The following is a 12,509-nucleotide window of genomic DNA, read 5'->3' on the forward strand; positions in this document are numbered from 1 at the left end:
GACAAACTGGCGCAGTGTGTGTAGCTGTGCAAATGATGATGTAACTGGCGAAAATGGGGGTAATCATCGTATTAATAAAGGCAGTGTGCTCAGCTGGTTACCCCTATTTCGTATTGGGGATGAAGGGGTTAATTTTATATGCTGTTCCCATGTGCCATTCTCCCCTCTATGCATTGTTGTCCACTTTTTGCAGTCTAGTCACTACCTGCAGTGCTGAATAACAGGGGCTGTTCCATTAAGACTGCTAATTTAGGAACAGAGTGAGTCAGCACCCTGATTTTTGGTGTGCAGCCTCAGTGTAACCCCCCAAGCCCACACATATTAAAAATATAACTTTGTCATAAGGGAAACATATATTTTTGTTGAAGTGCCTTTCTATTGCAGTTTTAAAATGTACCGGCAGGATGCTATTTTTTTTCTGCCTGCCTTTGTAATGCATTAAGGAACAAATGTTATGCATACATGAGCCCCCTGGTGGGAGATGCCGATGGGTCTAGGGACGTATGGGGGGGATGAAAGACCCCAGAGTCTTACAGTGTCACTTAATCAGGATGTTTCTGAGTAGCAGAGACTGTTACTCATCCTAGATATTTCACACCTTGGGACCAAACTCCAGACATTGCGTCCCCAGAAATGAGGGGCCCCTTTTTACTTAGCAGTGCTACCAAGCTGCTTACTGAGCATGCTCAGAGTTACCTGGGCTGGCTGTAGGATTTGCCCATGTGACATGGCATGTTCTGATAGGAGGAAGATAATTCCTTGCCAATGGGATGAGGCTAATGTAACACTTCACAGGCCCTTGTCCTTAAAAAGGCCTGTACCCCTCATTCCTGTGTTGTTCCTGTGTTGTTGCTGTGTTGTTGTTGTTGCTGTTGTTACCTGATTTCTTCAAGCGGATAAGATCTAAGTACAGCGGCTACGATTCCAGAACGCAAGGGGTTAAAAACATCGCAACAAGGAAACTAGCCCTGCTTCAGGATTTCGTTTGCCCTGGGGATTCCAGAACAAACCCCAAAGAACCAGAAAAGACTTTGCACTTTCACAGAAGGATTGGACTGGCTATTTATTTGGCAATTTGCAAAAGGACTACTTTTTAAAGGACAATCTTCTGGTGCTTTGCACCTTTCTGGACATTATCCCCTGTTCCTATACCAGTATGTGTAATTATTAAGTGTATTCTGCAGTTGTCGTGTGTTTGCCTATCAAGGGAATAAATCTCAGTTTATTTTGCTCAACCTGTTCTGCTCAATCAGGACCCACGAAATATAAATGTGTTATTAAGTGCGTCTCCCGTCACAGGCGTTTATAACTTCTCCCCCACTCAAAGCCCAAGGTTTGCCCTGGCCACCTCCTCTGGTGGTTGGGCTGACCGGAGGGTTTTTGAAGTCATTAGGTCTTGGGGATTGTCCTGCCGGGAGAGGCCATCAGCGTTCCCATGCTCACTGCCTTTCTTGTGCTGAATGGTGAAGTCACATTCTTGCAAGGCCAGGCTCCAGCGCAGGAGCTTGGCATTCTCTCCCGACACCCTCTGCAACCAACTTAGGGGGTTATGGTCAGTGATAACAGTGAAGTGTCTGCCATAGAGATAAGGCTGTAACTTCTTGAGAGCCCATACTATGGCCAGACACTCCTCAATAGTGGCATAGGCCACTTCTCTGGACAGCAGCTTGCGGCTCAGGTAAACCACGGGATGCTCACTGCCCCCGTCCCCCACCTGGCTGAACACAGCCCCAATACCAAAGTCCGAGGCATCAGTCTGCACCAGAAACTTCTTGGAATAATCTGGAGCGGCCAGTATAGGAGCGCTGGCTAGTGCAGTCTTCAAAGCCTGAAATGCAGCTTCACAGGCTGGAGACCAGACTACCAGCACAGACAGTCGCTTCTGGGTCAAGTCAGTCAGGGGTTTAGCAATGGCGCTATACTGGGGAACAAACTTCCTATAGTAGAAAAACAAATGGGGTGCTCCACCCAGTGACACTCCATTCAATAGAATAATGAGTAAATAAGAACTCCAATGTTGGATATAAGGAGTGGGTATATGTATGAAATGACCTGTGAGTCACTATGGGAAATATAGCATCCAAGTACTCAACTATTACAGTCAAGAATAATGTCTCTTACCCACTCCTGTGTACCCCAAAGCAGGTAGTTGTGGCGTGTCAGCCATGAAGGTAAATCCGAGAACAGCAACAAACAGCAGCAAATGGCGCACAGCCAGGGAGCCAGGTGGAGTAAAAGTAAATGTCCTTTATGTCCTAAATGTCCATGGGGACAAAAGCACACCTCCAGACCCCTTGATAAAGGACCTACCGGTCCGAAACGCGTAGGAGGTGCACTTTTGTCCCCATGGGGGTTTTTTTTGTTACCAGTCATGCACTGGAATAAAGGACATTTACTTTTACTCCACCTGGCTCCCTGGCTGTGCGCCATTTGCTGCTGTTTGTTGTTGTTCAAAGAATCAGACCACACCTGTTTTCGGCTGAACCCTTACGCTACAGAAGGCGCAGCCAGCCACTGCAAACATGGGTATATCCCAGGCACCCTGTATGGGAAAACAAAATGGCGCCTCTGTACCCAGCGTCCAGCCATTCCACAGGGTGATCTGAGCACCAAGAACACAAAGGAAATGTTGATTTGCCGGGTGCCTGTCGTGACCTCTCCTGACCTTCCCACAGGTACCTGAAGGAATTTGGCTTCACTATCCCATCTCGGGCTGTTGTAGTGGACGACATCCGGGTGCGAGGGACAGGCAGTACCGGGATACGCTGTGAAACCCGCATCCAGCCCAGCGGGCAGCCGGCCCGAGTGGAGACTGTAAGGGTCTCCTCACTACCATGTTCCTGTATCCGCGCCTCTGCTCCGTCCTTAACCCCTTCCTGTATCTACGCCTCTGCTCCGTCCTTAACCCCTTCCTGTATCTGCGCCTCTGCTCCGTCCTTAACCCCTTCCTGTATCTGCGCCTCTGCTCAGTCCTTAACCCCTTCCTGTATCCGCGCCTCTGCTCCGTCCTTAACCCCTTCCTGTATCTGCGCCTCTGCTCCGTGCTTAACCCCTTCCTGTATCTGCGCCTCTGCTCCGTCCTTAACCCCTTCCTGTATCTGCGCCTCTGCTCCGTCCTTAACCCCTTCCTGTATCCGCGCCTCTGCTCCGTCCTTAACCCTTTCCTGTATCTGCGCCTCTGCTCCGTCCTTAACCCCTTCCTGTATCTGCGCCTCTGCTCCGTCCTTAACCCCTTCCTGTATCTGCGCCTCTGCTCCGTCCTTAACCCCTTCCTGTATCCGCGCCTCTGCTCCGTCCTTAACCCCTTCCTGTATCTGCGCCTCTGCTCCGTCCTTAACCCCTTCCTGTATTTGCTCCTCTGCTCCGTCCTTAACCCCTTCCTGTATCTGCTCCTCTGCTCCGTCCTTAACCCCTTCCTGTATCTGCGCCTCTGCTCCGTCCTTAACCCCTTCCTGTATCTGCGCCTCTGCTCCGTCCTTAACCCCTTCCTGTATCTGCGCCTCTGCTCCGTCCTTAACCCCTTCCTGTATCCGCGCCTCTGCTCCGTCCTTAACCCTTTCCTGTATCTGCGCCTCTGCTCCGTCCTTAACCCCTTCCTGTATCTGCGCCTCTGCTCCGTCCTTAACCCCTTCCTGTATCTGCGCCTCTGCTCCGTCCTTAACCCCTTCCTGTATCCGCGCCTCTGCTCCGTCCTTAACCCCTTCCTGTATCTGCGCCTCTGCTCCGTCCTTAACCCCTTCCTGTGTCTGCTCCTCTGCTCCGTCCTTAACCCCTTCCTGTATCTGCTCCTCTGCTCCGTCCTTAACCCCTTCCTGTATCTGCGCCTCTGCTCCGTCCTTAACCCCTTCCTGTATCTGCGCCTCTGCTCCGTCCTTAACCCCTTCCTGTATCTGCGCCTCTGCTCCGTCCTTAACCCCTTCCTGTATCCGCGCCTCTGCTCCGTCCTTAACCCCTTCCTGTATCTGCTCCTCTGCTCCGTCCTTAACCCCTTCCTGTATCTGCGCCTCTGCTCCGTCATTAACCCCTTCCTGTATCTGCGCCTCTGCTCCGTCCTTAACCCCTTCCTGTATCTGCGCCTCTGCTCCGTCCTTAACCTCTTCCTGTATCTGCGCCTCTGCTCCGTCCTTAACCCCTTCCTGTATCTGCTCCTCTGCTCTGTCCTTAACCCCTTCCTGTATCTGCTCCTCTGCTCCGTCCTTAACCCCTTCCTGTATCTGCGCCTCTGCTCCGTCCTTAACCCCTTCCTGTATCTGCGCCTCTGCTCCGTCCTTAACCCCTTCCTGTATCCGCGCCTCTGCTCCGTCCTTAACCCCTTCCTGTATCTGCGCCTCTGATCCGTCCTTAACCCCTTCCTGTATCCGCGCCTCTGATCCGTCCTTAACCCCTTCCTGTATCTGCGCCTCTGCTCCGTCCTTAACCCCTTCCTGTATCTGCGCCTCTGCTCCGTCCTTAACCCCTTCCTGTATCCGCGCCTCTGATCCGTCCTTAACCCCTTCCTGTATCTGCGCCTCTGCTCCGTCCTTAACCCCTTCCTGTATCTGCGCCTCTGCTCCGTCCTTAACCCCTTCCTGTATCTGCGCCTCTGCTCCGTCCTTAACCCCTTCCTGTATCCGCGCCTCTGCTCCGTCCTTAACCCCTTCCTGTATCTGCGCCTCTGCTCTGTCCTTAACCCCTTCCTGTATCTGCTCCTCTGCTCCGTCCTTAACCCCCTCCTGTATCTGCGCCTCTGCTCCGTCCTTAACCCCTTCCTGTATCTGCGCCTCTGCTCCGTCCTTAACCCCATCCTGTATCTGCGCCTCTGCTCCGTCCTTAACCCCTCCCTGTATCTGCGCCTCTGCTCCGTCCTTAACCCCTTCCTGTATCTGCGCCTCTGCTCCGTCCTTAACCCCTTCCTGTATCTGCGCCTCTGCTCCGTCCTTAACCCCTTCCTGTATCTGCGCCTCTGCTCCGTCCTTAACCCCTTCCTGTATCCGCGCCTCTGATCCGTCCTTAACCCCTTCCTGTATCCGCGCCTCTGCTCTGTCCTTAACCCCTTCCTGTATCTGCGTCTCTGCTCCGTCCTTAACCCCTTCCTGTATCTGCGCCTCTGCTCCGTCCTTAACCCCCTCCTGTATCTGCGTCTCTGCTCCATGCTTAACCCCTTCCTGTATCTGCGCCTCTGCTCCGTCCTTAACCCCTTCCTGTATCTGCGCCTCTGCTCCGTCCTTAACCCCTTCCTGTATCCGCGCCTCTGCTCCGTCCTTAACCCCTTCCTGTATCCGCTCCTCTGCTCCGTCCTTAACCCCTTCCTGTATCTGCGCCTCTGCTCCATCCTTAACCCCTTCCTGTATCTGCGCCTCTGCTCCGTCCTTAACCCCTTCCTGTATCTGCGCCTCTGCTCCGTCCTTAACCCCTTCCTGTATCCGCGCCTCTGCTCCGTCCTTAACCCCTTCCTGTATCTGCGCCTCTGCTCCGTCCTTAACCCCTTCCTGTATCTGCGCCTCTGCTCTGTCCTTAACCCCTTCCTGTATCTGCTCCTCTGCTCCGTCCTTAACCCCTTCCTGTATCTGCTCCTCTGCTCTGTCCTTAACCCCTTCCTGTATCTGCGCCTCTGCTCTGTCCTTAACCCCTTCCTGTATCTGCTCCTCTGCTCCGTCCTTAACCCCTTCCTGTATCTGCGCCTCTGCTCCGTCCTTAACCCCTTCCTGTATCTGCGCCTCTGCTCCGTCCTTAACCCCTTCCTGTATCTGCGCCTCTGCTCCGTCCTTAACCCCTTCCTGTATCTGCGCCTCTGCTCTGTACTTAACCCCTTCCTGTATCTGCTCCTCTGCTCCGTCCTTAACCCCTTCCTGTATCTGCGCCTCTGCTCTGTCCTTAACCCCTTCCTGTATCTGCTCCTCTGCTCCGTCCTTAACCCCTTCCTGTATCTGCTCCTCTGCTCCGTCCTTAACCCCTTCCTGTAATGGGCGCAGCAGAACAAAGTGTTGTAGTGAAATCACCGAGCAGTGTGTGTCAGTGCAGAACAATGCTAAGGCATGTCTAATGGGGATACATGATGGACCCCACCTTCTACCTATACCATTCCCTCTGCCCACACACTGCCCTCTGCCCATGCCTATGCTGTGCTCTTTGCCATTCTGCCCAAACAGCCATCACCGCAGGAATGGAAGGAGTCGCTGAACCCAGGGGTAGCGCTTCAGCCCTGAGCCGATACTCTGCCCTCTGCTTTCCCATCTGCCCATTCCTTGCTATTTGCCTGTGCCATGCCCTCTGCCCATTCCCTACCCCCATCCAGCTCTGTGCCCATTTCCTACCCCATCCAGCTCTGTGCCCATTCCCTACCCCCATCCAGCTCTGTGCCCATTCGCTACCCCCGCCCTGCCCTCTGCCCATTCCCTACCCCCGCCCTGCCCCCTGCCCATTCCCTACCCCCGTCCTGCCCTCTGCCCATTCCCTACCCCGTCCTGCCCTCTGCCCATTCCCTACCCCCGTCCTGCTCTCTGCCCATTCCCTACCCCCGTCCTCTCTCTGCCCATTCCCTACCCCGTCCTCTCTCTGCCCATTCCCTGCCCCCGTCCTCTCTCTGCCCATTCCCTACCCCCGTCCTCTCTCTGCCCATTCCCTACCCCCGTCCTCTCTCTGCCCATTCCCTACCCCCGTCCTGCTCTCTGCCCATTCCCTACCCCCGTCCTCTCTCTGCCCATTCCCTACCCCCGTGCTCTCTCTGCCCATTCCCTACCCCCGTCCTCTCTCTGCCCATTCACTGCCCCCATCCTCTCTCTGCCCATTCCCTACCCCCGTCCTCTCTCTGCCCATTCCCTACCCCCGTCCTGCCCTCTGCCCATTCCCTACCCCCGTCCTGCCCTCTGCCCATTCCCTACCCCCGTCCTCTCTCTGCCCATTCCCTACCCCCGTCCTCTCTCTGCCCATTCCCTACCCAGGTCCTCTCTCTGCCCATTCCCTACCCCCGTCCTCTCTCTGCCCATTCCCTACCCCCATCCTCTCTCTGCCCATTCCCTACCCCCGTCCTCTCTCTGCCCATTCCCTACCCCCATCCAGCTCTCTGCCCATTCCCTACCCCCGTCCTCTCTCTGTCCATTCCCTACCCCCGTCCTCTCTCTGCCCATTCCCTACCCCCGTCCTGCTCTCTGCCCATTCCCTGCCCCCGTCCTCTCTCTGCCCATTCCTTACCCCATCTTCTCTCTGCCCATTCCCTGCCCCCCTTCCTCTCTCTGCCCATTCCCTACCCCCGTCCTCTCTCTGCCCATTCCCTACCCCCGTCCTCTCTCTGCCCATTCCCTACCCCCGTCCTCTCTCTGCCCATTCCCTACCCCCGTCCAGCTCTCTGCCCATTCCCTACCCCCGTCCTCTCTCTGCCCATTCCCTACCCCCGTCCTGCCCTCTGCCCATTCCCTACCCCCGTCCTCTCTCTGCCCATTCCTTACCCCGTCCTCTCTCTGCCCATTCCCTACCCCCGTCCTCTCTCTGCCCATTCCCTACCCCCATCCTCTCTCTGCCCATTCCCTACCCCCGTCCTCTCTCTGCCCATTCCCTGCCCCCGTCCAGCTCTCTGCCCATTCCCTACCCCCGTCCTCTCTCTGCCCATTCCCTACCCCCGTCCTCTCTCTGCCCATTCCCTACCCCCGTCCTCTCTCTGCCCATTCCCTGCCCCCGTCCTCTCTCTGCCCATTCCTTACCCCGTCCTCTCTCTGCCCATTCCCTGCCCCCCGTCCTCTCTCTGCCCATTCCCTACCCCAGTCCTCTCTCTGCCCATTCCCTAACCCCTTCCTCTCTCTGCCCATTCCCTACCCCCGTCCAGCTCTCTGCCCATTCCCTACCCCCGTCCTCTCTCTGCCCATTCCCTACCCCCGTCCTGCCCTCTGCCCATTCCCTACCCCCGTCCTCTCTCTGCCCATTCCTTACCCCGTCCTCTCTCTGCCCATTCTCTACCCCCGTCCTCTCTCTGCCCATTCCCTACCCCAGTCCTCTCTCTGCCCATTCCCTACCCCCGTCCTCTCTCTGCCCATTCCCTACCCCCGTCCTCTCTCTGCCCATTCCCTGCCCCCATCCAGCTCTCTGCCCATTCCCTACCCCCGTCCAGCTCTCTGCCCATTCCCTGCCCCCCGTCCTCTCTCTGCCCATTCCCTACCCCCGTCCTCTCTCTGACCATTCCCTGCCCCCATCCAGCTCTCTGCCCATTCCCTACCCCCGTCCTCTCTCTGCCCATTCCCTACCCCCGTCCTCTCTCTGCCCATTCCCTACCCCCGTCCTCTCTCTGCCCATTCCCTACCCCCGTCCTGCCCTCTGCCCATTCCCTACCCCCGTCCTCTCTCTGCCCATTATCTCCTGTCTCCACTATTCAGGTCACTAAATGCTACTTTGAAGATGGATACAAGGACGCCCACGTCTACCTGCTGCAGGACCTGGCGTGTGATCACACCATTCCCGGACCGGCCATCATCATCGACAAAAACAGGTACTGGATGTTCGGATATTCACTTCCTCCTCATAGCTATCTCTGCTTCAATCACTATCCCTCGTCCTCTGTCTCTGCTTCAATCAGTATCCCTCGTCCTCTGTCTCTGCTTCAATCAGTATCCCTCGTCCTCTGTCTCTGCTTCAATCAGTATCCCTCGTCCTCTGTCTCTGCTGCAATCAGTTCCCCGCGTCCTCTGTCTCTGCTTCAATCAGTACCCCTCGTCCTCTGTCTCTGCTGCAATCAGTTCCCCGCGTCCTCTGTCTCTGCTTCAATCAGTATCCCTCGTCCTCTGTCTCTGCTTCAATCAGTATCCCTCGTCCTCTGTCTCTGCTGCAATCAGTATCCCTCGTCCTCTGTCTCTGCTTCAATCAGTATCCCTCGTCCTCTGTCTCTGCTGCAATCAGTTCCCCGCGTCCTCTGTCTCTGCTTCAATCAGTACCCCTCGTCCTCTGTCTCTGCTTCAATCAGTACCCCTCGTCCTCTGTCTCTGCTTCAATCAGTACCCCTCGTCCTCTGTCTCTGCTTCAATCAGTATCCCTCGTCCTCTGTCTCTGCTGCAATCAGTTCCCCGCGTCCTCTGTCTCTGCTTCAATCAGTACCCCTCGTCCTCTGTCTCTGCTTCAATCAGTACCCCTCGTCCTCTGTCTCTGCTTCAATCAGTACCCCTCGTCCTCTGTCTCTGCTTCAATCAGTATCCCTCGTCCTCTGTCTCTGCTTCAATCAGTATCCCTCGTCCTCTGTCTCTGCTTCAATCAGTACCCCTCGTCCTCTGTCCCTGCTTCAATCAGTATCCCTCGTCCTCTGTCTCTGCTTCAATCAGTATCCCTCGTCCTCTGTCTCTGCTTCAATCAGTATCCCGCATCCTCTGTCTCTGCTTCAATCAGTACCCCTCGTCCTCTGTCTCTGCTTCAATCAGTACCCCTCGTCCTCTGTCTCTGCTTCAATCAGTATCCCTCGTCCTCTGTCTCTGCTTCAATCAGTATCCCTCGTCCTCTGTCTCTGCTTCAATCAGTACCCCTCGTCCTCTGTCCCTGCTTCAATCAGTATCCCTCGTCCTCTGTCTCTGCTTCAATCAGTATCCCTCGTCCTCTGTCTCTGCTTCAATCAGTATCCCGTGTCCTCTGTCTCTGCTTCAATCAGTATCCCGCATCCTCTGTCTCTGCTTCAATCAGTATCCCGCATCCTCTGTCTCTGCTTCAATCAGTATCCCTCGTCCTCTGTCTCTGCTTCAATCAGTATCCCTCGTCCTCTGTCTCTGCTTCAACCAGTATCCCTCGTCCTCTGTCTCTGCTTCAATCAGTATCCCTCGTCCTCTGTCTCTGCTTCAATCAGTATCCCTCGTCATCTGTCTCTGCTTCAATCAGTATCCCGCGTCCTCTGTCTCTGCTTCAATCAGTATCCCTCGTCCTTTGTCTCTGCTTCAATCAGTACCCCTCGTCCTCTGTCTCTGCATCAATCAGTATCCCGCATCCTCTGTCTCTGCATCAATCAGTATCCCTCGTCCTCTGTCTCTGCTTCAATCAGTATCCCTCGTCCTCTGTCTCTGCTTCAATCAGTATCCCTCGTCCTCTGTCTCTGCTTCAATCAGTATCCCGCGTCCTCTGTCTCTGCTTCAATCAGTATCCCTCGTCCTCTGTCTCTGCTTCAATCAGTATCCCGCGTCCTCTGTCTCTGCTTCAATCAGTATCCCTCGTCCTCTGTCTCTGCTTCAATCAGTATCCCTCGTCCTCTGTCTCTGCTTCAATCAGTATCCCTCGTCCTCTGTCTCTGCTTCAATCAGTATCCCTCGTCCTCTGTCTCTGCTTCAATCAGTATCCCGCGTCCTTGTCTCTGATTCAATCAGTATCCCTAGTCCTCTGTCTCTGTCTCAATCAGTATCCCTCGTCGTCTCTCTGCATCAATCAGTATCCCTCGTCCTCTGTCTCTGCTTCAATCAGTATCCTGCGTCCTCTGTCTCTGCTTCAATCAGTATCCCTCGTCCTCTGTCTCTGCTTCAATCAGTATCCCTCGTCCTCTGTCTCTGCTTCAATCAGTATCCCTCGTCCTCTGTCTCTGCTTCAATCAGTATCCCGCGTCCTCTGTCTCTGCTTCAATCAGTATCCCGCGTCCTCTGTCTCTGCTTCAATCAGTTCCCCTCGTCCTCTGTCTCGGCTTCAATCAGTACCCCTCGTCCTCTGTCTCTGCTGCAATCAGTATCCCTCGTCCTCTGTCTCTGCTTCAATCAGTATCCCTCGTCCTCTGTCTCGGCTTCAATCAGTACCCCTCGTCCTCTGTCTCTGCTGCAATCAGTATCCCTCGTCCTCTGTCTCTGCTTCAATCAGTATCCCTCGTCCTCTGTCTCTGCTTCAATCAGTATCCCTCGTCCTCTGTCTCTGCTTCAATCAGTATCCCGCGTCCTCTGTCTGTGCTTCAATCAGTATCCCTCGTCCTCTGTCTCTGCTTCAATCAGTATCCCTCGTCCTCTGTCTCTGCTTCAATCAGTATCCCTCGTCCTCTGTCTCTGCTTCAATCAGTATCCCGCGTCCTCTGTCTGTGCTTCAATCAGTATCCCTCGTCCTCTGTCTCTGCTTCAATCAGTATCCCTCGTCCTCTGTCTGCATCAATCAGTATCCCTCGTCCTCTGTCTCTGCTTCAATCAGTATCCCTCGTCCTCTGTCTCTGCTTCAATCAGTATCCCGCATCCTCTGTCTCTGCATCAATCAGTATCCCTCGTCCTCTCTCTCTGCATCAATCAGTATCCCTCGTCCTCTGTCTCTGCTTCAATCAGTATCCCGCGTCCTCTGTCTCTGCATCAATCAGTATCCCTCTTCCTCTGTCTCTGCATCAATCAGTATCCCTCGTCCTCTGTCTCTGCTTCAATCAGTATCCCTCGTCCTCTGTCTCTGCTTCAATCAGTATCCCTCGTCCTCTCTCTCTGCATCAATCAGTATCCCTCGTCCTCTGTCTCTGCTTCAATCAGTATCCCTCGTCCTCTGTCTCTGCTTCAATCAGTATCCCTCGTCCTCTCTCTCTGCATCAATCAGTATCCCTCGTCCTCTGTCTCTGCTTCAATCAGTATCCCGCGTCCTTGTCTCTGATTCAATCAGTATCCCTAGTCCTCTGTCTCTGTCTCAATCAGTATCCCTCGTCGTCTCTCTGCATCAATCAGTATCCCTCGTCCTCTGTCTCTGCTTCAATCAGTATCCCGCGTCCTCTGTCTCTGCTTCAATCAGTATCCCTCGTCCTCTGTCTCTGCTTCAATCAGTATCCCTCGTCCTCTGTCTCTGCTTCAATCAGTATCCCTCGTCCTCTGTCTCTGCTTCAATCAGTATCCCGCGTCCTCTGTCTCTGCTTCAATCAGTATCCCGCGTCCTCTGTCTCTGCTTCAATCAGTTCCCCTCGTCCTCTGTCTCGGCTTCAATCAGTACCCCTCGTCCTCTGTCTCTGCTGCAATCAGTATCCCTCGTCCTCTGTCTCTGCTTCAATCAGTATCCCTCGTCCTCTGTCTCGGCTTCAATCAGTACCCCTCGTCCTCTGTCTCTGCTGCAATCAGTATCCCTCGTCCTCTGTCTCTGCTTCAATCAGTATCCCTCGTCCTCTGTCTCTGCTTCAATCAGTATCCCTCGTCCTCTGTCTCTGCTTCAATCAGTATCCCGCGTCCTCTGTCTGTGCTTCAATCAGTATCCCTCGTCCTCTGTCTCTGCTTCAATCAGTATCCCTCGTCCTCTGTCTCTGCTTCAATCAGTATCCCTCGTCCTCTGTCTCTGCTTCAATCAGTATCCCGCGTCCTCTGTCTGTGCTTCAATCAGTATCCCTCGTCCTCTGTCTCTGCTTCAATCAGTATCCCTCGTCCTCTGTCTCTGCATCAATCAGTATCCCTCGTCCTCTGTCTCTGCTGCAATCAGTTCCCCGCGTCCTCTGTCTCTGCTTCAATCAGTACCCCTCGTCCTCTGTCTCTGCTGCAATCAGTTCCCCGCGTCCTCTGTCTCTGCTTCAATCAGTACCCCTCGTCCTCTGTCTCTGCTTCAATCAGTACCCCTCGTCCTCTGTCTCTGCTTCAATCAGTACCCCT

General features: G+C 54.4%; 1 protein-coding gene across 2 annotated transcripts in view; it reads left to right on the plus strand.

Annotated features, from left to right (window-relative positions):
• The window catches only part of LOC142474855 (5-oxoprolinase-like), a 170,997-nt gene that overhangs the window by 25,978 nt on the left and 132,510 nt on the right, over positions 1–12,509 (plus strand). For both annotated transcript variants that reach the window (XM_075580995.1, XM_075581003.1), the window contains exons 2-3: positions 2,676–2,814; positions 8,343–8,455. In XM_075580995.1, coding sequence (XP_075437110.1) covers positions 2,676–2,814; positions 8,343–8,455 — 252 coding nt within the window. The remainder of the gene's footprint in view (positions 1–2,675; positions 2,815–8,342; positions 8,456–12,509) is intronic.

This window comes from Ascaphus truei, chromosome 2 (genome assembly GCF_040206685.1).
Source record: "Ascaphus truei isolate aAscTru1 chromosome 2, aAscTru1.hap1, whole genome shotgun sequence".
Taxonomy (NCBI): domain Eukaryota; kingdom Metazoa; phylum Chordata; class Amphibia; order Anura; family Ascaphidae; genus Ascaphus; species Ascaphus truei.